The sequence below is a fragment of the Pristiophorus japonicus genome, chromosome 3 (genome assembly GCF_044704955.1).
Source record: "Pristiophorus japonicus isolate sPriJap1 chromosome 3, sPriJap1.hap1, whole genome shotgun sequence".
Lineage (NCBI taxonomy): Eukaryota > Metazoa > Chordata > Chondrichthyes > Pristiophoridae > Pristiophorus > Pristiophorus japonicus.
Window position 1 is genome coordinate 121,489,267 of NC_091979.1, and position 27,749 is coordinate 121,517,015.

Consider the following 27,749-nt stretch of genomic DNA (forward strand, 5'->3'; position numbering starts at 1 on the left):
GAGTTTTCATAATTTCTCCTTGATCATTCAAGTTTCTGGATATTCAAAGCAGTTAATGATTTTGGTGCCTCAATTCTACATGCTAATAATTTGACCTGGTAGTATGTATGGAGATCAGCAATCCGAGTATTCAATTTTAAACTATTGAGTTAAATTTACCAAACTGCTCAATTATACTTTGAATCCGAAAAGATTATTTTCTGGCAGGTTGAATTTGGAGTGAAACTAATATTTCTGTTAATTTGAGAGAATTTTATGTACAGTCTTTGCAGCTTCAGTTTAGCTTCTTTACAATAGATACACGAGCTGTTGATTCATAGTCATTTGTCAACTATTCGGTGAATGAGTTTCCTCTTTCTAAGATTGGTAAGGCAACCTTACTCCAGACTTAAAGCTTTGCAGGTTTCTAAGCAATATACAAGATTACTGTGAATAATGGCCCTGAAACTCCGATGTCCCGGGTCTGTAAGAAGTTCCTACAGACCTGGGAAAGCTTCGGAAAAGCCGGTTTCCAGCGCGCAATGCGCATGCGCTGGAAACCGACATTTCCGATCTGTCAAACTTTTGGTCTTGACAGATGGTTGCATCTCGGGAACTAGAACACTTGCAGAGTAAGATTTCTGATACTTACAAATATCTTGCCTTGCAAATGTCCTTTAAAATCCTGCACCTAAAAAGCAGGCGTATAGCATACTTTTACAGGCGCAAGTGGTTAAAAATACACATACAAATAAAAAATAAAGTTATAAAAGCAATTTTTATGTTTAAAAACCCTCTTCACTATGGTAAGTTTATTTTGTGTTAATAAAAAAAACATTTTTTTAAGTCGGAAAACTTTTTTTATAATTTAAATGCATGTTAATTGTGTACTTTATTTTCTATTTTTTATTGGTTTTCAAGTGTTTTGGGGGGGGTTTCTCATTCATAGCAATAGGAGTTCCATACTTACGGAACTCCTATTGCTATGAATAAGAAACTATCCTGTACCTGATTGGCTGCTGTACTAGATCCCGGCCTGCGCACATCCCCATGTGCACGAGCTGCGCGCATAATCACCTCTGAGCCTCAGGCTCGGAAGTTCGGACAGTCGCAGCAGCAGCAGCAGGTAAGTGCGTATCTTTTTGCTTTTTTTAGGTTGTTTCCCCGCGGGAATAGGTCGAACGGAATTTCAGGGCCATTATTTTACTAAAACTTTTGCTTTCCTGGATTTCTTGGGTATTTAAAACTTTTTCCAATACTTGTTAAAGATTCAGGGTTCAATTTTGCCCCACCCCTTTTTTCGGCGCACTTACCAGAGATGCACCGCTTTTCTCCGTTCAGAAGTGCGCTGAGAAAATTCCTCCCCAGTTTGGCCGCTGTGGGGCCTCCTCCCTGTGGTCGCGCAGCGTGGCCAGTCGAGTCGGGGGTGGAGCCAGCGACCTGCGCCGAAAACAGTGCCGGGACGTCTGCACATGCGCAGTGGAATGTCCGCGCATGCGCAGTAGCTCTTCACCCCCAGCCAGTCGGTGTAGTTTATAGGCCCCCAAATAATAACTTCATGGTGGGGCGGGCAATAATCAAGGGAATAATGAAGGCATGTGAAAAAGGAACGGCAGTAGTTATGGGGGATTTTAACCTACATATCGATTGGTCAAATCAAATCGCAGGGGGTAGCCTGGAGGAGGAATTCATAGAATGCATACGGGATTGTTTCTTAGAACAGTATGTAACAGAGCCTACAAGGGAGCAAATCTGGAAACAAGGACTAAACGGTGGCACAATTGAGGAACAGTGGAGGACTTTTAAGGAGCTCTTTCATAATGCGCAACAAAAATATATTCCAGTGAAAAAGAAGGGCGGCAAGAGAAGAGATAACTAGCCGTGGATAACCAAGGAAATAAAGGAAAGTATCAAATCAAAGACCAATGCGTATAAGGTGGCCAAGGTTAGTGGGAAACTAGAGGATTGGGAAAATTTTAAGCAACAGCAAAGAATGACTAAAAAAGCAATAAAGAAAGGGAAGATAGATTACGAAGGTAAACTTGCGCAAAACATAAAAACAGATAGTAAAAGCTTTTACAGATATATAAAACGGAAAAGAGTGACTAAAGTAAATGTTGGTCCCTTAGAAGATGAAAAGGGGGATTTAATAATGGGAAATGTGGAAATGGCTGAGACCTTAAACAATTATTTTGCTTCCATCTTCACAGTGGAAGACACAAAAACCATGCCAAAAATTGCTGGTCAGAGGAATGTGGGAAGGGAGGACCTTGAGATGATCACTATCACTAGGGAGGTAGTGCTGGACAGACTAATGGGACTGAAGGTAGACAAGTCCCCTGGTCCTGATGAAATGCATCCCAGGGTATTAAAAGAGATGGCGGAAGCTATAGCAGATGCATTTGTTATAATCTACCAAAATTCTCTGGACTCTGTGGAGGTACCAGCGGATTGGAGAGCAGCTAATGTAACGCCTCTGTTTAAAAAAGGGGGCAGGCAAAAGGCAGGTAACTATAGGCCGATTAGTTTAACATCTGTAGTGGGGAAAATGTTTGAAACTATCATTAAGGAAGAAATAGCGGGACATCTGGATAGGAATAGTGCAATCAAGCAGACGCAGCATGGATTCATGAAAGGGAAACCATGTTTAACTAATTTACTGGAATTCTTTGAGGATATAACGAGCATGGTGGATAGAGGTGTACCGATGGATGTGGTGTATTTAGATTTCCAAAAGGCATTCAATAAGGTGCCACACAAAAGGTTACTGCAGAAGATAAAGGTACACGGAGTCAGAGGAAATGTATTAGCATGGATAGAGAATTGGCTGGCGAACAGAAAGCAGAGAGTCGGGATAAATGGGTCCTTTTCCGGTTGGAAATCAGTGGTTAATGGTGTGCCATAGGGATTAGTACTGGGACCACAACTGTTTACAATATACATAGATGACCTGGAAGAGGGGACAGAGTGTAGTGCAACAAAATTTGCAGATGACACTAAGATTAGTGGGAAAGCGGGTTGTGTAGAGGACTCAGAGGCTGCAAGGAGATTTGGATAGGTTAAGCGAATGGGCTAAGGTTTGGCAGATGGAATACAATATCGGAAAGTGTGAGGTCATCCACCTTGGGGAAAAAAAACAGTAAAAGGGAATATTATTTGAATGGGGAGAAATTACAACATGCTGTGGTGCAGAGGGACCTGGGGGTCTTTGTGCATGAAACTCTTTTTGAATCCCAAAAGGTTAGTTTGCAGGTGCAGCAGGTAATCAGGAAGACAAATGGAATGTTGGCCTTCATTGCGAAAGGGATGGAGTACAAAAGCAGGGAGGTGTTGCTGCAACTGTATAAGGTATTGGTAAGGCCGCACCTGGAGTACTGCGTGCAGTTTTGGTCACCTTACTTAAGGAAGGATATACTAGCTTTGGAAGGGGTACAGAGACGATTCACTAGGCTGATTCGAGAAATGAGGGGGTTACCTTATGATGATAGATTGAGTAGACTGGGTCTTTACTCCTTGGAGTTCAGAAGGATGAGGGGTGATTTTATAGAAACATTTAAAATCATGATCGAGGCAGAGAGGTTGTTTCCATTGGTGGGGGAGACTAGAACTAGGGGGCACAGCCTCAAAATACGGAGGAGCCAATTTAAAACCGAGTTGAGAAAGAATTTCTTCTCCCAGAGGGTTGTGAATCTGGAATTCTCTGCCCAAGGAAGCAGTTGAGGCTGGCTCATTGAATGTTTTCAAGTCAAAGATAGATAGATTTTTAAGCAATAAGGGAATTAAGGGTTACGGGGAGAGGACGGGTAAGTGGAGCTGAGTCCACGACCAGATCAGCCATGATCTTATTGAATGGCGGAGCAGGCTCGAGGGGCTAGATGGCCTACTCCTGTTCCTAATTCTTATGTTCTTATGTTCTCTCTGTGTCTTGCTGCAGCCACTGTGTGTGGGACCCGATGCCGGCCAAATGTTGTTGTGAGCAGGGGTAGTTGATTTGAAGCCTTAATCATCTAGAAATTGCACCGGGAGGCCATTTGGCCAGGGCTAGGGGCAGACAGGAGAACTGATAGTGCTCCTGCTGGGATGATTTCTATCAGTTCTCCTGTCTGCCCCTAGCCCTGGCCGAGTGGCCTCCCGATGCAATCGATCCAGTGTAATCATTGCAAACAAATAGTTGTTTAAATTAGTTGAGATTAGGGCAATTTAATTCAACTATCTTTTACTCTTACTTTTGTAGTTTAAGCTTCCATGAATGCTTCTGTTGTATAGTAAATTAACTTTGCGAAGTTTGCCATATGATGACCTGTATAGCTGTTTGATCCAATTCACATTCTTTAGTCATTAAGTTTCTTTTAGTGACCAAATTAAATTTTAGTCTTTTGAAACTCACTCAGCCAGGGCTAGGGGCGGGCGGGCAGGAAAACTAATGGTGCTCCTGCCTGGATGATTTCTATCAGTTCAGCTGGCCTCCCGTCCCTATCCCAGGCCGAATGGCCTCCGATGCACTATCTGCGCCGATTCCTTAACTCTCCGCAAGGGTTTTTTGAAGTGGTCACATATGCTGGCCTAAGTAGATTTGGAGTAACTATTAGCTGGCCAAAGTTGCCTAAATGGGCAGAACTGGCGTAGGTGGCTGGTAACGTCCCCTTTTGAGAAAAAAAACGAAACTTAAAAAAAATCGTAACTAACCCACTTACACTGGTGCAAAATGGGGATTTTTACACTACGTCTGAAAAACCAAGTTACTCCCCAAAAAACGGAGCAACTCCTGGCCAAAATTGAGCCCTTAGTATGTTGCACAGGTGTAGTGCCTTTTTGCTCTCCCTCTGGACTTATTTTATTTCCATTCTTTACTCCTCACTTAACCCTAGTGGATGCATGTGATCCACATTGAGAAACCACCAATACAAAACTCTCTTTTGACCATCTGGTTTGACCATCTATTTTGCCAAACTTGATATGGCATTTCTCTTTCATGAAATCATCATCATCATAGCAGTCCCTCAGAATCGAGGAAGACTTGCTTCCACTCTTAACATGGCTGTACAGTGAAATACGAGAACCACAGTCTCTGTCACAGGTGGGATAAATAGTCGTTGAGAGAAGGGGTGGGTGGGACTGGTTTGCCACACGCTCCTTCCGCTGCGCTTGATTTCTGCATGCTCTCGGCGACGAGACTCTGTGCTCAGCGCCCTCCCGGATGCACTTCCTCCACGTAGGGCAGTCTTTGGCCAGGGACTCCCAGGTGTCAGTGGGGATGTTGCACTTTATCAGGGAGGCTTTGACGGTGTCCTTGTAACGTTTCCGCTGCCCACCTTTGGCTCGTTTGGCATGAAGGAGTTCTGAGTAGAGCGCTTGCTTTGGGAGGCTCGTGTCTGGCATGCGAACTATGTGGCCTGCCCAGCGGAGCTGATCAAGTGTGGTCAGTGCTTCAATGCTGGGGATGTTGGCCTGGTTGAGGATGCTAACGTTGGTGCATCTGTCCTCCCAGGGTATTTGTAGGATCTTGCGGAGACATCGTTGGTGGTATTTCTCCAGCGACTTGAGGTGTCTACTGTACATCGTCCATGTTTCTGAGCCATACAGGAGGGCGGGTATTACTACAGCCCTGTAGACCATGAGCTTGGTGGCAGTTTTTAGGGGCTGGTCTTCCAAAACACTCTCTTCCTCAGGCGGCCGAAGGCTGCACTTGTGCACTGGAGGCGGTGTTGGATCTCGTCCATGCCTGCTCTTGTTGATAGGAGGCTCCCGAGATATGGGAAGTGGTCCACGTTGTCCAGGGCCATGCCGTGGATCTTAATAACTGGGGGGCAGTGCTGTACGGTGAGGACAGGCTGGTTGGTGGAGGACCGTTGTCTTACTGATGTTTCGCGTAAGGCCCATGCTTTCGTACGTTCAGTAAATACGTCGACTATGTCCTGGAGTTCAGCCTCTGTATCTGCGCAGACGCAGATGTTGTCTGCGTACTATAGCTCGACGACAGAGGTTGGGGTGGTCTTGGACCTGGCCTGGAGACGGTGAAGGTTGAACAGGTTCCCACTGGTTCTGTACTTTAATTCCATTCCAGTGGGGAGCTTGTCGACTGTGAGGTGGAGCATGGCAGCTGGTTGGAACTGACTTATTGTCTTCATCTATTTGTTAAAATAACTGACACAGAGCCTCTAAGTTAGAATTTGATTGTTAATCAATACTTTGGGTTTCTGTCACTGCTACATTTTGTTCAGCTAGATGGACATCATTAGCTTAAATTAAATTGTGCCAAAATTGCCCCAAACTATACTAACTTTTAAAAATGATATATTTATTTATATTTATATACAAAATAGTCCAATATTTTGGCAAATTGGGCTTTCCTCGTTTACAGTAACTCTCGCATGTCTACAAGGTCAAAACTATTTTGTTTCGATTATTTCCACCTTTTGCCAAGATGTTAGTGAAGGTATCTAGTGATTCAAGTGTTTTTTTGTTGAAGAATTTGATTCCAAGGGAGTGGATGGTGTAATGATGTGGAAAGCTGCCTTCTGCTGGGTTATGGATTTAAATCCAGTAAATGGTGCTCTCTTGAAATTGATTTTAAGGCACACGGTTGAAATTGTGAAGGAAGAACTTTACTTTGCACCCAGCAGATTTGATTTCAGACATTTTTGGGAAATTGGGGATATTTCCATTTCCTAAATGAATTGTCGGAACCTGGTGGTTATTCTAAAATACATTTAATTACACTATTCAAATGTAAATGTTTAAGAGATATCTGATTTTATATACAACATTTTCACACCTTCAAATTCTATCTCAAATTCTCACTTTTTTATTTCCACAGTTCAAGGGATTTGACCCCAATGAGTTATGCGTAGCTACCCTACTTTTTGAGGGTAGCAGAGAAAAGGTTCTTCAGCAGGAAAAGCATGTCTATGATATTGCTGCTAAAGTTGGGTAAGACTTCAAAAACAAATAAAACTTAGACCATGTAGTGAGTTTCCAATATGTTTTGTCCCTGGTTCCAATTACATACAATACAGTTACATATCCCAACTAGTAAGACATATTGGGTTTTAACGATTGCGCCAGTTTTTCGGCGATAATCACGGTGGAATTTATTTTTACCACCGGGGTACCGCTATCGCTGGACTTTGCAAAATTCGGCAAACGGTGACCAGCAATAGTGGTAAATCCGGCCTTGCATAAGTGAATTTGTGCGCTGGAGCCAAAATTTGCAATCGAGAAAAAAAAGAAAAAAATTGCACATGCTCGAATTTTTTTTTTTAACCATTTTTTTCCCCCAGATTTTTTTTTCTTCTTTCCACGATTCTGGTCAGTTGTCAGCCCTGGATGTACATGTGCAGTACATCCAAGGCTGAATCAGTTATTTTTCACAGAGCAGCCACAATGGAAGGGGACTTCAGCAGGCAGTTCAGTTATGAGGCAAACGAGGCCCTCCCAGCTGTGCGAAGGCAGCTGTGGACCAGCGTGGCCGAGAAGGTTTCCTCAGTGGATGATATCAAGAGGGACCAAAAGCAGTGTCGGGAAAGGTTCAATGACCATTGCATGGTCGTCCGAGTAAGTCATATTTTTATTCATACTCTCGTTCATTACTTGAGTTGTAAATCTGACACATGTTGGTATAGGTAGCCTTAGTGTTGCACCTTATTTGCCATGAATGATCATTACACATTAGTAACACTGCTTTTTGACATCTTAAAAGATGTTTCTGCACTTCAGTGTCTTCCTCATGAACCATGTGCAACTTCCAGGGCCATTAAACAGAGGATTGTATTAAATGCACACAGTATGGTATAAGTTATTTGATGGCTATCTGTGCATGCCACAAGAGCAGAAGGGCCTGCTGGTAACCATTCCAATTGTCATCTTTGCAGGGAAAGTTGTCGCCCATCCGCCAGGAGCAGCAGCGCACAGATGGCAGTCCACCTCAGACACTGCCATTAACGGACCTGGAGGAGAGAGTGGCAGCCATGATCGGTGCCTCCTGGAGGTCAACTACCTGTGGGGGGTGCTGATCCCCTGTTCGAAACTGAGGGTAGGTCCTGCAAAATTCCCGGGCTGGATTGGGGCAATGTCATGTAGTGTCTGTGGGCTACATGTAATGCAGTAGCGCCGGTCCTTCAAATGAGCCTACTATGTGACCGTCCTCATGTCACCCTGTCCCCTCCCCTCCTGCTAACCACTTGTCTGTTGTTTTCTATTTCCAGAGGAGGAGGCGCTAAATCCGCCAATGGAAGCCTCCACCTCAGCCCATCACGTGGGTGTGGAGAAGGGGGACAACAAAGACACTGAGGGCGAGGAACCTCCACGGGAAGAGGAAACTGATGCAATCGATACCTCTTTTAGCTGAGGCCGGTAGCTCTGACGAGGAAGAAACATTCTTGGGCTTTGGCTAATCCGAGGCCCCGGGTGCAGGTGGCATGCAGCAACGCACTCCCAGGGTTGAATCCTGTATGCTGTGAGTCGGCAAAGTCGGTCTGCCGACAGACAGGCAGACGCACACCTGAACATGGTGGGACTGTTCAGGGAGAGCATCCAGCTCAGCCGACAACTCCTGGAGATCTTGGGTGCTTTTCCCACCTGCATTGCGGCACTATCTGCGGACATGAGGGAGGGCATGTCGTAGATTTTCGCTGCGACCCACAAGAACACCGAGGCTGTCGATGGCCTCGCGCAATTGATCGTCTCGACCTTTGGCACTGCAGTTCCCAGTGTCACAGCACCAAGACCCACATCACCGGTGAATGGTGAGGCCGAGCAAGAGCCTTGTCACTCAGAAATCGGGCCTTCCATACCCCGAGCTTCTCCAGGGGATCCACACATGGCATCACCATTGTCTATCCCCCTTTTACTGCAGGACTCTGTCCGCGTTGCTGCACGACGCCTTGGTACCACCTTGGGTACGGTCATGATGCGAGGGAGGGGGATTGGGGGAGGAGGGGCCGCAGGTAAAAGCCGTTTGGTGCAGGGGTTGTTTTGTTGCGGTTTTGTGATTTTATAAAAGTTTCCCAATTCTGTTATAAAAGTTAAAAATAATGTTTGATAAATTTTTTTCCAATTTCCAAATGACATTTACATTGTTTAATAAATCTAATTCAAGTTACTGTTTGTTAATATATTATTTTGTTCCCCATAACCATTCCTGTGTAGTGTCTCATTTGCAGAATAAGAGGGGGAAGAGTCAACGGTTGGATGGAATGGGCAAGCAATGGTGAAAAGTGCCGTTCATTGTTCAGGCAAATTATGAGCTGCTGACGTAAGGTTTTTGCAGTGGCGAAGGTTCCACAAGACCTCCCTGGTGGTGGGAGTGGTGGCATGGGTTCATCGCCAGGCTCCTCATCCTCGTCCTCCTAGTCCTCCTCCCCTCTTTCCTGAGGTGATCCTGCAGTCCCCTGTGAAAAATCCTGTCCCTTCATGATGGCTAAATTGTGTAGCATGCATCACACCACAATGAACTCTTGAGACCTGCTGAGGGGAGTATTGCAGGGAGCCTCCAGAGTGGTCCAGGCACCGGAAGCGCTGCTAGAGCACTCCAATTGTCTTTTCGATGGCTATATTGCAGTCATTATAGCGGTGCTCGGCTTGTGTCTGAGTGTTCCGGAGGGAGTTGGGGTATGAGCCAGATGGCGAGGCCATAATCTTTGTTTCATAGCATCCAGCTCTGGCCTTATGGCTGACGCTCGAACAGGAATGCGACACTGCTCTCGCGCAAGATGAAAGCATCATGGATACTCACTGGAAATTGGGCATTTACTGCCATGATGCGCTGAGTATGGTCGCAGACGATCTGTACGTTCAGGGAGTGGAATCCCTTTCGGTTTCGGTAAACCTCTGGATCCTCTAAAGGTGCTCGCAGGGCGATGTACGTAGTCAATGGCAGCCTGAACCTTGGGGAAGCCAGCAATTTGTGCAAAATCCCCAGCCCTCTTATTCTGTGCCTCCTTGGTCATTGGGAAGTTTATAAAGTTCATCCTGCGTGCGTACAGTGCAGTAGTCATCTGGCGAATGTAGTGAACTGCGAAATGGAGCATATGTCTCCTGCTGATGTCTGAAAGGAGCCAGAAGGCAAGTGCCGTTGTCACCTTCACCTCGACAGGCAGTGCAGTCCTGTTCCCGCTGGTAGGCTGTAGGTCTGCCTTTATTAGCTGGCATATCACGGTGACCACCTCTCTTCGGAAGCGCAGCCTTCGAACGCACTGTGCGTTAGCTGCAGGTATGAGCACTGTTCCCTGTAAACTCTTGGGGATAAGGCCTCCTCCCCATACGTCTGCGGGCTCTTGAATAAGCCTTCTTCCAGCTCGATGTTGCATAGAAAAAGCAGTCAGGAATAATGGCAGAGATATTATAGCCCCCATTCTTTTAAATGTCCGTAAATATCCTTAAAAACAAACTATGAATTCCCATGAAGCTCACTGTGTAAAACGCAGCCTTCCCTCCAAATTGTTTTATGCACTGAACTTCCGCTCCGTTTTTCAAGATGGCACCATTGGTGACGAGTGCTCCCTGGATCTGACCTGGTAAGACTTGATTTTTTTGGGTGGGCGGTAAAAATGGCACTATCGGCGAATTTTCCGCCCCCGGCGATAGCGCAGCATTGCACGCCGATTGACGTCATAAAAATGGCTAAAAATCGGGTGGGCGATCATTTTTAGCGCCATCGCAAAACCGCTGTCGAATTTTCCACCCGGGCGCTAAATTGTGTGCGATTCGTTTAGTACCAAAAAAGTAACACTTTCAGCTTAACCAGGGCGATAAATGGGCACAAATCTGCTGAATTTCTAGCCCATTGATTCTATAATTAATTGTATAATCATTAGCTTATAATGTAAGGTGGAAATCATTGTATATGAGCTATAGATGGAGAATAAAATCCATAGCTATTAAAGCCATTGATAACCACTTTAGGAAATTGTGCAATGGCTTTTTTAATCATCTTGATCCTGCATGATTTAATTTTTGCTGGACAATGGGCAAGGTTGCTACCCTTCAATTTATTCTGGGTAGATGGAGATGAGAGTTTCTGCAGAATATTTGTAAGTTCATAAATGAGAAGGAGAAGTGGGTGGGTGTATGTAAAGGAAAGAAAAAATTTAATCCTCATTCTGTTCAGTATTTTGTGTAATGTTGTGTGATCTTTCCCCCAGCGATTGGGCATCAACCAAAACCGAGTTTCTGTTTTTTCCAAAGTCTTGCAGTGGTTGTATTGCCAGCTCACAAATGTCAAGTGTAGAAAAACAGAGCCCGTGCATTTGTTGAAATACAAAAAGAGTGCTGATTACTGGCCCCCAATTAAGCTAAAACGTAATTGGCAAATACATCAATGAATAAAATTGTTGATTTCTGTAAACTGTACCTTGTCTCTATTAAGATGAATGTTTTGATTACAGGGGTCTGGCAGCTGGAGAAGATAATGGACAAAGGGGCTATATGCTAACATTTGTTATTGCTTACATTCGGGTACGTTGCTTATAGATATATTATGTTTCCTTTCTCATTTTAATATAATAATTTTGGTGTATTTTCCTCTTGCACAGCAAAACATTTAAAGGTGAATTTGGGGGAAAATTGAAGAAAGTTCTAAACTGGTTGGAGATATTCAACACTACCATTACTAACATTTTTACATTACGTTTAAAACTACTTATTCTCTTTTGATTTTATTCAAATTCCTTTCACAGCTCTTTAACCACCATCCATATTCAACACAATGAGGAAGTTTAAGCTCCTGTTGAGACTTGAAGCTAATTATTCATCTTTATTCTGGGATGGGAGGGTGGTAAATTCTATTTGTGTGAACAGATTGGTAGCTTGTTTTTATATTCATTCCTGGGATGTGAGCGTCGCTGGCAAGGCTAGCATTTATTGGCCATTGCTAATTGCCCTTGAGAAGGTGGTGTGAGCTGCTGCCTTGAACCACTACAGTTGTTGTGGTGAAGGTACCCTTTTTGGCATGTAAGCAAGTCATCCTCGCTTCGAGGGACTGCCTATGATGATGATGACTCCCACAGTGCTATTCGGTAGGGAGTTCCAGGATTTTGATCCAGACACAATGAAGGAACGGCAATATATTTTCAAGTCGGGATAGTGTGCAACTTGGAAGGGGATCTTGCAGGTGATGGTTCTTCCATGTGCCTGCTGCCCTTGTCCTTCTAGGTTGTAGAGGTTGCGGGTTTGGGAGCTGCGGCCGAAGAAGCCTTGACAAGTTGCTGCAGTGCATCTTGTAGATGGTACATGCTGCAGCCATGGTGTGCCGGTGGAGGAGGGAGTGAATGTTTAATCTGGGACATTGGCTGAAAGGTATGATTTTGTGAGTGTGGCTATGTCAGGCTGTTGCTTGACTAGTCTGTGGGACAGCTCTCCCAATTTTGGCACAAGTCCCCAGATGTTAGTGAGGAGGATTTCGCAGGGTCAACTGGGCTGGGTGTGCCGTTGTCCTATCCAAAGCTGGTGCCGAAGTTGATGCCGGGTGGGCCGTCAGCTTTTATCATTGTTTTTTTTAGCGGTTTGTTACAACTGAGTGGCTTGCTAGGCCATTTCATAGGGCAAGGCTCGTATTCTGAATGGGAAACATTTCTTACTGATATTTTAGAGAAATGTTACTGTTTAGTGGTATAAGAAACACTATTTCTAACATTATACTGTATGTTCCTTAGGACTTGGGCATGGACTATTACATCATAGGAGAATCATTTGAAACCTCTGTTCCTTGGGACCGGTAAAGAATTCTTGTAAACAGTTCTTCGTTAAAGGCATTTTTATTCTGCTCTATAGCATTTATATCTTGATGAAGCAGTTAATGTTCATTATAATTGTAATTTCTAGCTTATGCAGTTCTGCCTAAAGAAAAGCATTGTTCATTTTTAAAACTTGCAGCAGCACAGACATATTTTCATGATGCATACTGTTCGAGGAGGTCCAAATGAGCATTTCTGCATTGGCTATGATGACAGTCACTGGAGTAGGCCCAATCCTAATTTAGAATTATCATGACATTCTGATAGTGGGCAGTCCCTCTCTATGCATATACACATTAGGAACAATATCTACAGTTGTGCACTCTTATTGCTAACAGCATATAACCCAAACTTAATGTAGAATTTCAGTGGGAGTAATTAAGAAGATTATAGGTCCCCTATGTGCCTATCACTATCATAAGATCCATTCCATGCAGGATATTCAATAATATGACATTCACTCTACTTCAGCTACTTTAGGTGTGGCAAGCTCTGAGTTAGAGGAGGAATTTGGGTCATCAGTCAGCATAAGGGTTAAGTAAAACACCAAATCTTAAAGTGATGCAGTTAGGATTCAACCCATTGGTAGATATTATGCCATCACAATTTTAAAGGTAGCTAATTTTTCAAAATTAACTGTTCATGACTTATGCCCTGCCCCACATCCCAGAGTGGAGTATGCTACAACTGGCAGAAGGTGAGCATTTCTGAGTTGCCAGTGCCAACAGTATTTTAAGCAATAAATTGTAAATGGCCTAGTTCCCCAAGTACCAATTATAAGACCAAATTCAGAAACCCATTTATCAAATTCAATTGTCGAAGGTTGGTAAATTTAGACAAAAGTATAGATGCTAAATGCAAATCATCCACATACTATCTTTTTAGTATGCTAGTGCACTTTGTTTTACCAAAAATATGCATTTGAAAAATGTTTAACTTTCATGTACAGGTTGGACCTCTCTGCGGTTCGGCATTATTAGTCCTGGTTTCCCGCGGTTCCTGGCTCTCCGTGTTCTGTGCTGCGGAACTGCCGTTTTACTTGGATGGCGTCCCGCGCTTCCGCAAAGTTTGTTTATGTCCGGCCGGCAGTCCTGGCTCTGTGTTCAGTGAAGTGGCCGGGCTGGGCAAAGAAACGGACGGACAGATGGCTGACTGAGAGGCCGAAGCTGGGCCTGAGGGAGAGGAGGGTTTATTTAATTTTTTAAAAGCGCCAAACCAGCGCATTAATTAATAAATGTGGCTTGAGGGGAGGGAGAGAGAGCGAGGCCCGAGTTTCGCAACCTGAGCTTGGAGCGTAGCGGAGGCGTTCAAGAGCCTGGGTGCTGTCTACAGGTACCAGTAAAACTAGGCTAGGCGTGAGTTCCCATGGTTCGGAAAATTATCTATTTCGGCACCGATCAGGTCCTGACCAGAGAGGTTCAATTTGTACAAAATTTTTCACCTCTTTCTCGATGTTCTAGTTTTAGCTGGTGCCACCAGAAGACACTTTTTTTTTGTTATTTTTGCATTTACTGTAGCTTTTGATTTTCTTTAGACCTATATTTATAGAAATATTATAAGTTTCAGTCTGGTTCAGTTGCTTGCATTCTTGCCTTGGAGACAGAAGGGTTTGGGTTCAAACCTTACTATGGACTTACACACAAATGTGGGTTGACACTTCAGTGCAATACTGAGGCATTGTTGCATTATTGGAGATGAAGTCTTCCAAATGAGATATTATCACTCAAGTGGACATAAGATCCTGTGACACTAAGGAGAGCAGGTCCTCTCGTTCCTGACCAACATTTTTCACTGAACTAACAATGATTATATTTTTTTAAAAGCATCACATTGCCGTTTGTGGACCCTTGCAGTGTGCAAATTAGCTACACTGGTATGCCTACATAACAGTGACTACAGGTTGGGACATCCTGAGAATGTGGTACAGTGCTATATAAATGCAACTTCATCTTTCTCTAAGAAAACACACTTAACCTAATCTATTAAATTTAATTCATTTTTTTTTAATTAGGAATGTTTTTCCCACAGCACTAACATTTGTCACTTGGCCTCTTGTAGTCAAAACATATTGGTTATGGTACTATATGTAGGACTTGAGGCACATGGTCTCACAAAGACACATGCCAATTATAATTTGACAAACTTTCTCTTTGTCAAGACTGGAGAATGTCTTAATTTTAATAATAGAAATCCGGTCCTTGAAACTGAATTGTCCACCTCTATCAGTAGCTCTAAAAGTTATTCAGTTTTTATCTCACAATTACATTCACATTTTTACAATTACTTCTTTATAATAAATTTTGAAAATTGCATTGGGGAAAGAAGTGAAATTGTATGTGGTATAAAAGCACTATCACCTATAATATATTTAAGATCTTACACCTGCGTGCACTTCCTGTCTACAAAATCATACCTTCTGTTGTCAATTTTTGGTAAAACTTCTTTGTCAGACTTTCCATTATAAATTCTAATGTCCACATTTATAATGGAAACTACTGTAGTAAACTTCATGTACTGTAATCTACCCATTTGCCAGTAGTGGTCCAAAAGTGATTCAGTTTGCATCTCCTAGCTCCTCGGCTGGAACTGTACAAACTCCTGTGCTCCAACTAACTCTGCTTCCAAAATTGCAGTGTGTTTTGCTATTAACTATGACTATTTTAAAGTCTGTTACTTAAAAATCACTCATTGCTGGTATTGGTTCTGAAAGGCAATTTATAAAGGGCCTTTTTACCAGCATATGTTCAGCAGACAAACTATTTCCACCTGTAAATAGGCCCAACATTTTACTCTAAATATGTATTTTTAGGGTGCTTGATCTCTGCAGGAATGTGAAGGAGAAACTAGTAAGAGAATGTAAAGAAAGAGGTGTTCAGTTTCCCCCTCTTGCTACATGCAGGTAAGTTAATTTTTTTAACTTTGACTCTCAATGTTCAGTTCTTGTGATTTGCAACCTCTAGGATATCCAGGTCTACAATTTACAATTGTTTTACATTTATCCCCTACCCATGTGAATGTATAATCGGCTATCCCATCTTTTCCTGGGACTAACCAGTAAGGCCGACGCTTTCCCATTTGACCTTGCCAAACAAAGCACATTGAAATGCATCCTTTATAATATATTTCCCAAGCAGCTATTGGGCAGCCAACTAGGCAAGATAGATTTGATCATTTAAGGCTCTGCAAATGTTGACAGCAGCAACTAACTTTAGCACTGAGAGAGAGGGTTTTCAGTGTTGTTAGTCAAACTTAATTCTGAACAGATATTTGTAATAGTAATTGTTATGTTTTATTTTTTCCTTGCATTGAGAAGCTGTTTTTGGAATCAGCAGAAATTTATTTGGATGCATTTATTTTTGTTAAGCTTTACAATCATAGAAAATTACGACACAGAAGGAGGTTATTTGGCCCATCATGTCCGTGCTGGTCGAAAAAGCCTATTCCCACTTTCCAGCACTAGTTCAATAGCCCTGTAAGTTACTGCACTTCAAGTGCATACCCAAGTACCGTTTAAATATGGTGAGGGTTTCTGCCTCTACCACTCTTTCAGGCAATGAGTTCCAAACTCCCATCACCCTCTGGGTGGAGAAATGTTTCCTCATCTCCCCTCTAATCCTTCCACATCTACTTTAAATTTATACCCTCTGGTTATTGACCCCAGCTAAGGGAAATAGGTCCTTCCTATCCACTCTATCTAAGCCCCTCATAATTTTATGCACCTCAATTAAATCTCCCCTCAGCCTTCTCTGTTCCAAGGAAAACACCACCAGCCTATCCAATCTTTCCTCATAGCTAAAGTTTTCCAGTCCAGGCAACATCCTCGTAAATTTCCGCTGTACCCTCTAGTGCAATCACATCCTTCCTGTAATGTGGTGACCAGAAATGCATGCAGTACTGAAGCTGTGGCCTAACTAGTGTATACAGTTCCTGCATAACTTCCCTGCTTTTGTATTCTATGCCTCAGCTAATAAAGGATGGCAGTCCGTATGCTTTTTTAACTACCATAATAACTGGGGTACTCCATAAATACATTAAATTCAGTTACAAAATATAATCAGCCATCAGACCTTCCCTGATGTCTGGAAGTTCCGTACCAAGTGAAAAACAGCATTGTTGGCCTGAATAAAAGTGTTGAGTGCTTTGCCTACATTTGGACAGAATAAAATGGCTACCTGCACCTCCAGGGTGGTTGTTAATTTTCCTTTACTCCCACTGCCCCCAGGGATGACTGGGGAGAACCACATCTTGAGGTGAAGGCAGTAATGCTGCTCTTTACCTTTATAGTACTGTTGCTGTGAAACAGTGCTGCAAGATAAATACAGCCCTACTGCAACTTAAAAAAAAAAATTAACATAGTAACAGCAGTAAACTTTACAATATTGTAAGAGGAGTCTGTCATAAGGTGTAAATTATCGTATCAATTTCGATCATAGCAACAAATTTCAGAGGTGACAACCAAAAACCGAGCAGTGATGGGAGGAAGATTGCAGGAGGTGAAAAAAGAAAACAGTTGATTTTGAGAGACTTTGAGAGAGAAGTGAAGTAATTTGGGGAAAGCATTGGAGTGTGAGTGAAAGTTCTGAGACTGTAAGTGGAGTGAAGTGAGGGGTGATACAAAGGAAGCCAGAGCTAGAAGAATGGAAGACATGCTAGCACATGGCGCTAGAAGAGGTTGCAAAGGTAATAAGGGGCAAGGCCACAGAGGGACTTGTAGATGAGGGAATGAGGGACCCAATTGAGCTTCGCTAGGACAAGGGTGATGGAAGATCAGGAATTAGTGTTGGGTAGAATGTGGGCAGTGGAGTTATGGATGAGTTGCAGTTTTTGAAGGGTGGAAATTCAGAGGCCTGAGAGTCGAGAATTGGAGTAATCAAGTTTGGAGATGACTAAGTGTTTCATTGGCAATGCGAGTAAGGGCAAGTAGATGGTGTTGGTGGCTAGAATGTGGAGTGTTGAAGCTCAGCTTAGTCAAACCATCAGTTTCAGTCTGAACAAGCAGCCAGGGAGGGAGATGAAATTGGAATCTCTGGTGCAGTTTTTGTCAGGAGCCAAACCGAGTGGCTTCAGTCTTGTTGACTTGCATTGATGAAAGTTCTTGTTTATTCATGATGTGAGAAAAACAGTCTGACAAGCACGATCATGGTAGTGAAGTCAGGAATGGTAATGTAGAGGTAGAGTTTGTTATCGACATAAGGGTGAGAGCTGACCGATGCCTTCATCGAGGAATATATATTGATGAGGAAAAGAACGTGGCCAAGAATATTCCAAAGCTGCCCTTTTATTATTTCCCCAATATCCACCCCTTCCATTACTGGCACACTGCAGCTGCAGTTTGTATTGATGAAAGGATGTACGGCAGCAATTCAAGTTTGCAGTGACCACCCCTTCCAGCGCCGCAACCTCTACCACAGAAGGACAAGAGCAGTGATATCATGGCATCGCCATCCCTTCCAAGTTGCACACCATCCTGACTTTGACATTCCTTCATTGTCACTGGGGCAAAATCCTGAAATGTCCTACCTAAGGAAATCATAGGAGCACCATCATCACATGGGTTCCAACGGTTTAAGAATGTCTATTATTACTTCAGGACCAGGAGAGATGGGCCATAAATGCAGCTTTGCGAGTGTTGCCCATATCTGTGTGAAATCTTTTAAATTATCTTTCTCATTTGGGTATATGCTGACAAAGAATCTGCTGCCATCAGACGAAAATTGATCAGTTTCACCACTGTCTTATTTTCTGGCCTGTTGGATATTGTTTTTGGTGCCAACTCAGTTTTACTAAACTTTGTTGATTTAGCTCTAAATTGATCAGCTCCAGCAAGGCCAGTCCTCCAGTCATTCACAACATAAACCTCCTTTGTGTTGTGAGAGCCACATTCCAGGGTTAGGTTGAAAAGGTTTTAATAACAGTTGACAAAATCCAGAATAACTCGAGCAATGACACCGAGTCAGCTTGCAAGTCATTTTCCCACTTTCTAGATCTTTCTTTGCCAAGTTATTCAATTTGGATTTCTAAATTATACATGTCATTAATCATTTCGTACATGATATTGTACATTATGATGGTACAAGTTCTTTTAAAATCATTGTGCGTGCACACCCAAAGAGGCCCGCAAGTTCCGGGTTGAGACATGCACTGCACATGCGCCTAACCCGGCACTTGCAATCTATCAAAATCTCTTGACAGATGGCACGCATCTCCGGGAGAAGGGCTTTTGCGGGCAGAGAGTTGGGCTATTTGCCCAGCTAATGTCCTTCAAATTTTACGCCTGGTAAAAGCCGACATAAGGCCTGCTTTTACAAGTGTAAAGAGTTTTAAAAGATTGAAAAAAAAATGTTATGACTTCTTTTTATGTTTAAAAACCCTGTGCATTAAGGCACGTTTATTTTTAACACTATTAAAACATTAAAAAAAAATGTTTACATTTTTTTCTCAAACATTTAAATTCAATTTCTATTAATTTTAAAATAAGTGAGGTGTTTTTTAAAATTTATGTATGTGTTTGTGCTTTTGGGGGTATTCACATTCATAGTAATGGGAGCTCCGTACAAACGGAACTCACCATTACTATCAATGGTGCTATTACATTTTCATTGCTCCAGGCCCACATGATCCCAGGATGCACATACACTCCTGGGATGCATGGGCCTCTGCGATGGGCTGCACATCTACGCCTTGGAGCCGAAGTGTTCATTCCTCTGGGACCACCAGATATTTTCGTAATTTTTTTTTTTGTGGTCAGAGGCATCCGCCCATGGGAAGCTTCTGACTGCAATTTCAGGGCCATTAAGTTAATTGAGCTCTGCTTCCCAAGCTACTTAAGTCAACTAGCTTCCCTCTATTGTTTCTTTTTGAGGATACACTATGAAATCCCCCTCTTTTTTTTTTAAAAAAAGGAAAATGTTGGAAATACATTGGTCAGTTAGAATCTGTAAAAAAAAAAAAAGAATATACAAGTTATGACTTTTCGGGTCATAAATTGTCTTTTCTCTTTACAGATGGTGGCTAACCTGTTCATTTCCAGCACTTTTTGTTTTCATTTAATTCTTTTAGTTACTTCCTGGTTTCTCCCTTGACTACCTGCTGTGGCCCAGGGACACAACCCCCTCTGCTTTTTTCCCTCTCTGTTCCACACCCCCAAAAGGCAGCTCCCAAAAGAATCATGACCGAGTTTAAGAACTCAGTTGAGTTCGTAGGAAAGAACATAAGAAATAGGAGCAGGAGTAGGCCATACGGCTCCTCGAGCCTGCTCCGCCATTCAATAAGATCATGGCTAATCTGATCATGGACTCATCTCCAATTCCTTGCCCACTCCACATAACCCCTTATCCCCTTATCGTTTAAGAAACTTTCTATTTCTGTCTTAAATTTATTCAATGTCCCAGTTTCCACAAACGGAACTCACCATTACTATCAATGGTGCTATTGAAGAAATTTCTCCTCATCTCAGTTTTAAATGGGCGGTCCTTTATTCTAAGATCATGCCCTCTGGTTCTAGTCTCCCCTATCAGTGGAAACATCCTCTCTGCAGTCACCTTGTCAAGCTCCCTCATAATCTTATACGTTTCAATAAGATCACCTCTCATTCTTCTGAATTCCAATGAGTAGAGGCCCAACCTACTCGACCTTTCCTCATAAGACAACCCACTCATCTCTGGAATCAACCCAGTGAACCTTCTCTGAATTGCCTCCAAAGCAAGTATATCCTTTCATAAATAATGGAAACCAAAACTGCACGCAGTATTCTAGGTGTGGCCTCACCAATACCCTGTATAGCTGTAGCAAGACTTCCCTGCTTTTATACTCCATCCCCTTTGCAATAAAGGCCAAGATTCCATTGGCCTTCCTGATCACTTGCTGTACCTGCATACTATCATTTTTTGTTTCATGCACAAGTACCCCCAGGGTCCCGCTGTACTGCAGCACTTTGCAATCTTTCTCCATTTAAATAATAACTTGCTCTTTGATTTTTTTTCTGCCAAAATGCATGACCTCACACTTTCCAACATTATACTCCATCTACCAAATTTTTGCCCACTCACTTAGCCCCTTGCAATCTGAATCCATTTCTGTGTGATGTCTAGCCGTCTCTGATCCAAAAACTGATGCATTATAGTGCAATTTATAAGGCGTAGGCAGAGAAGTCACATAATTGCTCATCTTGCAATTTTTCCAGCTTGATTTGGCAATAGTGTGTGGACGATGTGTATTTAGAGATTTTAACATACTACCCCTCCATTCCACCATTGGTCACAGAGCCATCATCCACCATGGCCTTATAATCTGGAACTCATTTTCCTAATTCTCTGTTAAAGGTGATATGTATGTTGTAAAGGGACCTTCTAGATGTATTGGCTAGAGGCATAGATTTCAATCAATGCATTTCTATTAAAATGTATTAAATGTAAGAACGGTATAACAAGAGTATTGAGTAAATTATTTGTGTGATTGTCCAAAATAACTACTTTGTGTTCTGTTCCAGAGTTACCCAAACTTATGATGCCGGAGCTTGTGTCTATTTCTACTTTGCTTTTAATTACAGGGGTATAAGTGACCCAATTACTGTGTTTGAGCAAATTGAGGTAACGTTGTCTAAGTACTCTTGCACTCTGCCCCTTTTCTCATTTCTGGACTGTTAAGTGTAATGTAAAAAAAAATCAACTTTTTTGTTTGAACATAGTTTGAGTTAATTGTAAAATTTTATTAGTTTGCGGAATGATAACGGTAATATAGTGACCTGGGGGTCCTGGTGCATGAAACACAAAAGGTTAGTATGCAGGTACAGCAAGTGATCAAGAAGGCCAATGGAATCATGGCCTTTATTGCAAAGGGGATGGAGTATAAAAGCAGGAAAGTCTTGCTACAGTTATACAGGGTATTGGTGAGGCCACATGTGGACTACTGAGTACAGTTTTGGTTTCCATATTTAAGAAAGGATATACTTTGGAGGCAGTTCAGAGAAGGTTCACTAGGTTGATTCTGGAGATGAGGGGGTTGACTTATGAGGAAAGGTTGAGTAGGTTGGGCCCTCTACTCATTGGAATTCAGAAGAATGAGGGGTGATCTTATTGAAACGTCTCAGATTATGAGGGGACTTGACGAGGTGGATGCAGAGAGGATGTTTGATGGAGGAGACTAGGACTAGGGGGCATAATCTTAGAATAAGGGACCGCCCATTTAAAACTGAAATGAGGAAGAATTTCTTCTCTGATGACTATAAATCTGTGGAATTCGCTGCCTCGGAGAGCTGTGGAAGCTGGGTCATTGAATAAATTTAAGACAGAAATAGACAGTTTCTTAACTAATAAGGGGTTATGGCGAGCAGGCAGGGAAGTGGACCTGAGTCCATGATCAGATCTGGCATGATCGTATTAAATGGCGGAGCAGGCTTGAGACCGTATGGCCTACTCCTGCTCCTATTTCTTATGTTCTTATGACTTATACAAAGTTGAAGTTTTGTTGTTCTACAACCTAATTGTTGCGACAAACTTGTGGGTCCAGAAAACCATCTTGGCATATGCTAAATGAAGCTAGTATTGAGCTATTAAAATGTTCTGCTCTCCTAGTCCAGATGAGCTCTGGAAACAAACTCCAGTGTGCTTGCTTCATATGAACTTTTAAACTCTTCCTTTGTTCTATTCTATGCCATTTGCTTCAGTTTTGTAAAATTTAACCCATTGAAAGGAATGGAGTATTTTGGTCGAATGTGACTGTTCGTCCCTCAAAAATTGGGAAATAATTGGCTTTCAATTGAGTTGATTTCAAGTTCACTTTCAGATAAGAATGGCAAGTTATATATCATTCTGTTCCCTTCCACTCCACCTTCTCTGTACTTTGCTGTGGCTAACTTTCAAACTCTTGATGCGTGTTGAAAACAAACCCATTTGATATTGTACACAATCATAAAGCTGGCAATAAAATTGCTCCATCACACTTAACAATTGTACAATAGATTAAAATTATATTTGTTGTGATGTGTAACTTGCTGTGTCTTGAAATTGAGCAGATACAAGGCCAGTTCCACAAATCTCTCTAAGCATTATATAATCTTGGATCAAAATGGTTTCTAGACATTTTCCTTGCCAATTCCCATCCCAGGAGAAAAATTACTGCTCAACCCAATGGGAGTCATATTATTGTCAATATTTTCTATTTTTGGGAATTAAAATATGTTTGAAACTTTCAAGAATACCTAAGCTAATAGTAAACTGGATTTCACATAACTAATAATAAAATGTGCAGAAAAAACTTGCAGGGTAGTAGTATAATTGGCTTGATTCTACACAATCGTACATGGCTTGTGGGGTATGTGTTAATGAATGTATTTAACTAATGGTTTTAATTCTTTGTATTAAATTAGGCTTCAGCCAGAGAAGAAATACTTGAGAATGGAGGAAGCCTTTCTCACCATCATGGAGGTGAGTACATTTTCTCATCGTGTGTCATTTTTTTTCTCTTCTTTCCTCCCGAGACTTGTACTACAATACCAGCTTCTGATGCTTCACTCAAGTGGCTATTCTCCCAATGTGAGCGTAGACAGTGATGCCAGGAGTCTATTTTATTATGAAGCAGCGCCTTGATAAATGTATTCACCCTCTCCACTTAGCTGTAGCCAATTGTAGCACCCTACTAGCTGAGGCCAGCTAACTTGGCAAAGATCAGGGATCAAACTTGCAAAGTTCCTGGTGTGCATTGCTCAATACCACACCATACCATACATTTTCACACTGCAAATGCACAGCCTTTTTGAAATGTACTATTTTGACAATTATTACTTTTTGGCACTCAAGACGCAGAGCACAACAATGGGGATGATCAAAAAATTTTAGGAAGGACCTGAAGGCTTTGGACAGAGTACAGAAGAGATTTACTAGAATAGGTCCAGGGATGTAAGAACATAAGAAATAGGAGCAGGAGTAGGCCATTTGGCCCTTCGAGCCTGCTCTGCCATTCAATAAGATCATGGCTGATCTGATCATGGACTTGGCTCCCCTTCCCTGCCCGCTCCCCATAACCCTTTATTTCCTTATCGTTCAAAAATCTGTCCATCTCCACCTTAAATATATTCAATGACTCAGCCTCCATAGTTCTCTGGGGCAGAGAATTCCACAGATTTACAGCCCTCTGAGAGAAGAAATTCCTCCTCATTTCAGTTTTAAATGGGCGACCCCTTATTCTGAGACTATGCCCCCCCTAATTCTAGTTTCCCCTATGAGTGGAAATATCCTACCTGTATCCACCTTGTCCAGCCCTCTCAGGTGATCTTATCGAAACATAAGATAATATCATCCTTCTGAACTCCAATGAGTACAGGCATAGCCTACTCAACCTATCTTCATAAGTCAACCCCCTCCTCCGGAATCCACCGAGTGAACCTTTTCTGAATTGCCTCCAATGCAAGTATATCCTTCCTTAAATAAAGAAACCAAAACTGTATGTAGTACTCTAGGTGTGGCCTCACCAATACCCTGTACAGTTGTAGAAGGACTTATCTGCTTTTATACTCTGTCCCCCTTACAATAAAGGCAAACATTCCATTTCCCTTCCTGATTACTTGCTGGACCTGCATACCAACTTTTTGTGTTTCATGGACAAAGACCCGCAGGTCCCTCTGTACTACAGCACTTTGCAATTTTTCTCCATTTAAATTATAATTTGCTTTTCTATTTTTTCTGCCAAAGTGGATATCCTCACATTTTCCCACATTATGCTCCATCTGCTAAATTTTTGCCCACTCACTTAGCCTGTCTATCCCTTTGCAGATTTTTTGTGTCCTCCTCACAATTTGCTTTCCCACCCATCTTTGTATCATCAGCAAACATGGCTACATTACATTCGGTCCCTTCATCCATGTCATTAATATAGATTGTAAATAGTTGAGGCCCCAGAACCGATCTCTGCAGCACCCCACTGGTTGCTGTTTGCCAACCAGAAAATGACCCATTTATCCCAACTCTCTGTTTTCTGTTAGTTAGCCAATCCTCTATCCATGCTAATATATTACCCCCAACCCCGTGAACTTATATCTTGTGCAGTAACCTTTTATGTGGCACCTTATCGAATGCCTTCTGGAAATCCAAATACACCACATCCACTGGTTCCCCCTTATCCACCCTGCTCGTTACATCCTCAAAGAGCTCCAGCAAATTTGTCAAACATGATTTCCCTTTCATAAAACCATACTGACTCTGCTTGATTGAATTATGCTTTTCCCAATGTCCTGCTACTGCTTCCTTAATTATGGACTCCAGCATTTTCCCAACGACAGATGTTGGGCTACCTGGTCTACAGTTTCTTGCTTTCTGTCTGCCTCCTTTTTTAAATAGGGGCGTTAGATTTGCGGTTTTCCAATCCGCTGGGACCTCCCCAGAATCTAAGGAATTTTGGTAGATTACAACCAATGAAACCACTTCTTTTACATAGAAACATAGAAAATAGGTGCAGTGGTAGGCCATTTGGCCCTTCGAGCCTGCACCGCCATTCAATAAGATCATGGCTGATCATTCACCTCAGTACCCCTTTCCTGCTTTCTCTCCATACCCCTTGATCCCTTTTAGCCGTAAAAGCCATATCTAACTCCCTCTTGAATATATCCAATGAACTGGCATCAACAACTCTTTGCGACAGGGAATTCCACAGGTTAACAACTCTCTGAGTGAAGAAATTTCTCCTCATCTCAGTCCTAAATGGCCTACCCCTTATCTTAAGACTGTATCCCCTGGTTCTGGACTTACCCAACATCAGGAACATTCTTCCCGCATCTAACCTGTCCTGTCCCGTCAGAATCTTATACGTTTCTGAGAGATCCCCTCTGATCCTTCTAAACTCCAGTGTATAAAGGCCCAGTTGATTCAGTCTCTCATCATATGTCAGTCCTGCCATCCCTGGAATCAGTCTGGTGAACCTTCGCTGCACTCCCTCAATAGCAAGAACATTCTTCCTCAGATTAGAAGACCACAACTGAACACAATATTCCAGGTGAGGCCTCACCAAGGCCCTGTACAATTGCAGTAAGACCTCCCTGCTCCTGTACTCAAATCCCCTAGCTATGAAGGCCAACATGCCATTTGCCGCCTTCACCGCTTGCTGTACCTGCATTCCAACTTTCAGTGACTGATGAACCATGATACCCAGGTCTTGTTGCACCTCCCCTTTTCCTAATCTGCCACCATTCAGATAATATTCTGCCTTCGTGTTTTTGCCACCAAAGTGGATAACCTCACATTTATCCACATTATACTGCATCCGCCATGCATTTGCCCACTCACCTAACCTGTCCAAATCACCCTGCAGCCTCTTGGCATCCTCCTCACAGCTCACACTGCCACCCAGTTTAGTGTCCTCTGCAAACTTGGAGATATTACACTCAATTCCTTCATGCAAATCATTAATGTATATTGTAAAGAGCTGGGGTCCCAGCACTGAGCCCTGCGGCACTCCACTAGTCACTGCCTCCCATTCCGAAAAGGATCCGTTTATCCCGACTCTCTGCTTCCTGTGTGCCAACCAATTCTCTATCCACGCCAGTACATTACCCCCAATACCATGTGCTTTGATTTTGCCCACCAATCTCTTATGTGGGACCTTGTCAAAGGCCTTTTGTAAGTCCAAATGCACCACATCCACTGGTTCTCCCTTGTCCACTCTACTAGTTACATCCTCAAAAAAAATTCCAGAAGATTTGTCAAGCATGATTTCCCTTTCATAAATCCATGCTGACTTGGACTGATCCTGTCACTGCTTTCCAAATGCGCTGCTATTTCATTCTTAATAATTGATTCCAACATTTTCCCCACTACTGATGTCAGGCTAACCGGTCGATAATTACCCGTTTTCTCTCCCTCCTTTTTTAAAAAGTGGTGTTACATTAGCTACCCTCTAGTCCATAGGAACTGATCCAGAGTCGATAGACTGTTGGAAAATGATCACCAATGCATCCACTATTTCTAGGGCCACGTCCTTAAGTACTCTGGGATGCAGACAATCAGGACCCGGGGATTTATCAGCCTTCAATCCCATCAATTTCCCCAACACAATTTCCTGCCTAATAAGGATATCCATCAGTTTCTCCTTCTCACTAGACCCTAGTACCTCCGTGAAGACAGAACCAAAGTATTTGTTCAATTGGTCTGCCATTTCTTTGTTCCCCATTATAAATTTACCTGAATCTGACTGCAAGGGACCTACGTTTGTCTTCACTAATCTTTGTCTCTTCACATATCTATAGAAGCTTTTGCAGTCAGTTTTTATGTTCCCTGCAAGCTTCCTCTCGTACTCCTATTTTCCCCTCCTAATTAAACCCTTTGTCCTCCTCTGCTGAATTCTAAATTTCTCCCAGTCCTCAGGTTTGCTGCTTTTTCTGGCCAATTTATATGCCTCTTCCTTGGATCTAACACTATCCTTAATTTCCCTTGTTAACCACGGTTGAGCCACCTTCCCTGTTTTATTTTTACTCCAGACAGGGATGTACACTTGTTGAAGTTCATCCATGTGATCTATAAATGATTGCCATTGCCTATCCACTTGTCAACCCTTAAATATCATTTGCCAGTCTATTCTAGCCAATTCACGCCTCATGCCGTTGAAGTTACCTTTCTTTAAGTTCAGGACCCTAGTTTCCGAATTAACTGTGTCACTCTCCATCTTAATAAAGAATTCTACCATATTATGGTCACTCTTCCCCAAGGGGCCTCGCACAACAAGATTGCTAATTAGTCCTTTCTCATTACACATCACCCAGTCTAGGATGGCCAGCTCTCTAGTTGGTTCCTCGACATATTGGTCAAGAAAACCATCCCTAATACACTCCAGGAAATCCTCCTCCACCGCATTGCTACCAGTTTGGTTAGCCCAATCTATATGTAAATTAAAGTCGCCCATGATAACTGCTGTGCCTTTATTGCACACATCCCTAATTTCTTGTTTGATGCTGTCCCCAAGCTCACTACTACTGTTTGGTGGTCTGTACACAACTCCCACCCGCGTTTTCTGCCCTTTGGTATTCCGTTGCTCCAACCATACCAATTCCATATC

At 42.6% G+C, this 27,749-nt stretch overlaps 1 protein-coding gene across 1 annotated transcript in view; it reads left to right on the forward strand.

Moving 5' to 3' along the window:
• agps (alkylglycerone phosphate synthase) overlaps positions 1–27,749 on the forward strand; it is a 236,199-nt gene that overhangs the window by 183,282 nt on the left and 25,168 nt on the right. The window contains exons 14-19 of the mRNA XM_070875767.1: positions 6,797–6,909; positions 11,364–11,433; positions 12,630–12,691; positions 15,520–15,609; positions 21,199–21,298; positions 23,077–23,134. Of these exons, the coding sequence (XP_070731868.1) occupies positions 6,797–6,909; positions 11,364–11,433; positions 12,630–12,691; positions 15,520–15,609; positions 21,199–21,298; positions 23,077–23,134 (493 nt within the window). The remainder of the gene's footprint in view (positions 1–6,796; positions 6,910–11,363; positions 11,434–12,629; positions 12,692–15,519; positions 15,610–21,198; positions 21,299–23,076; positions 23,135–27,749) is intronic.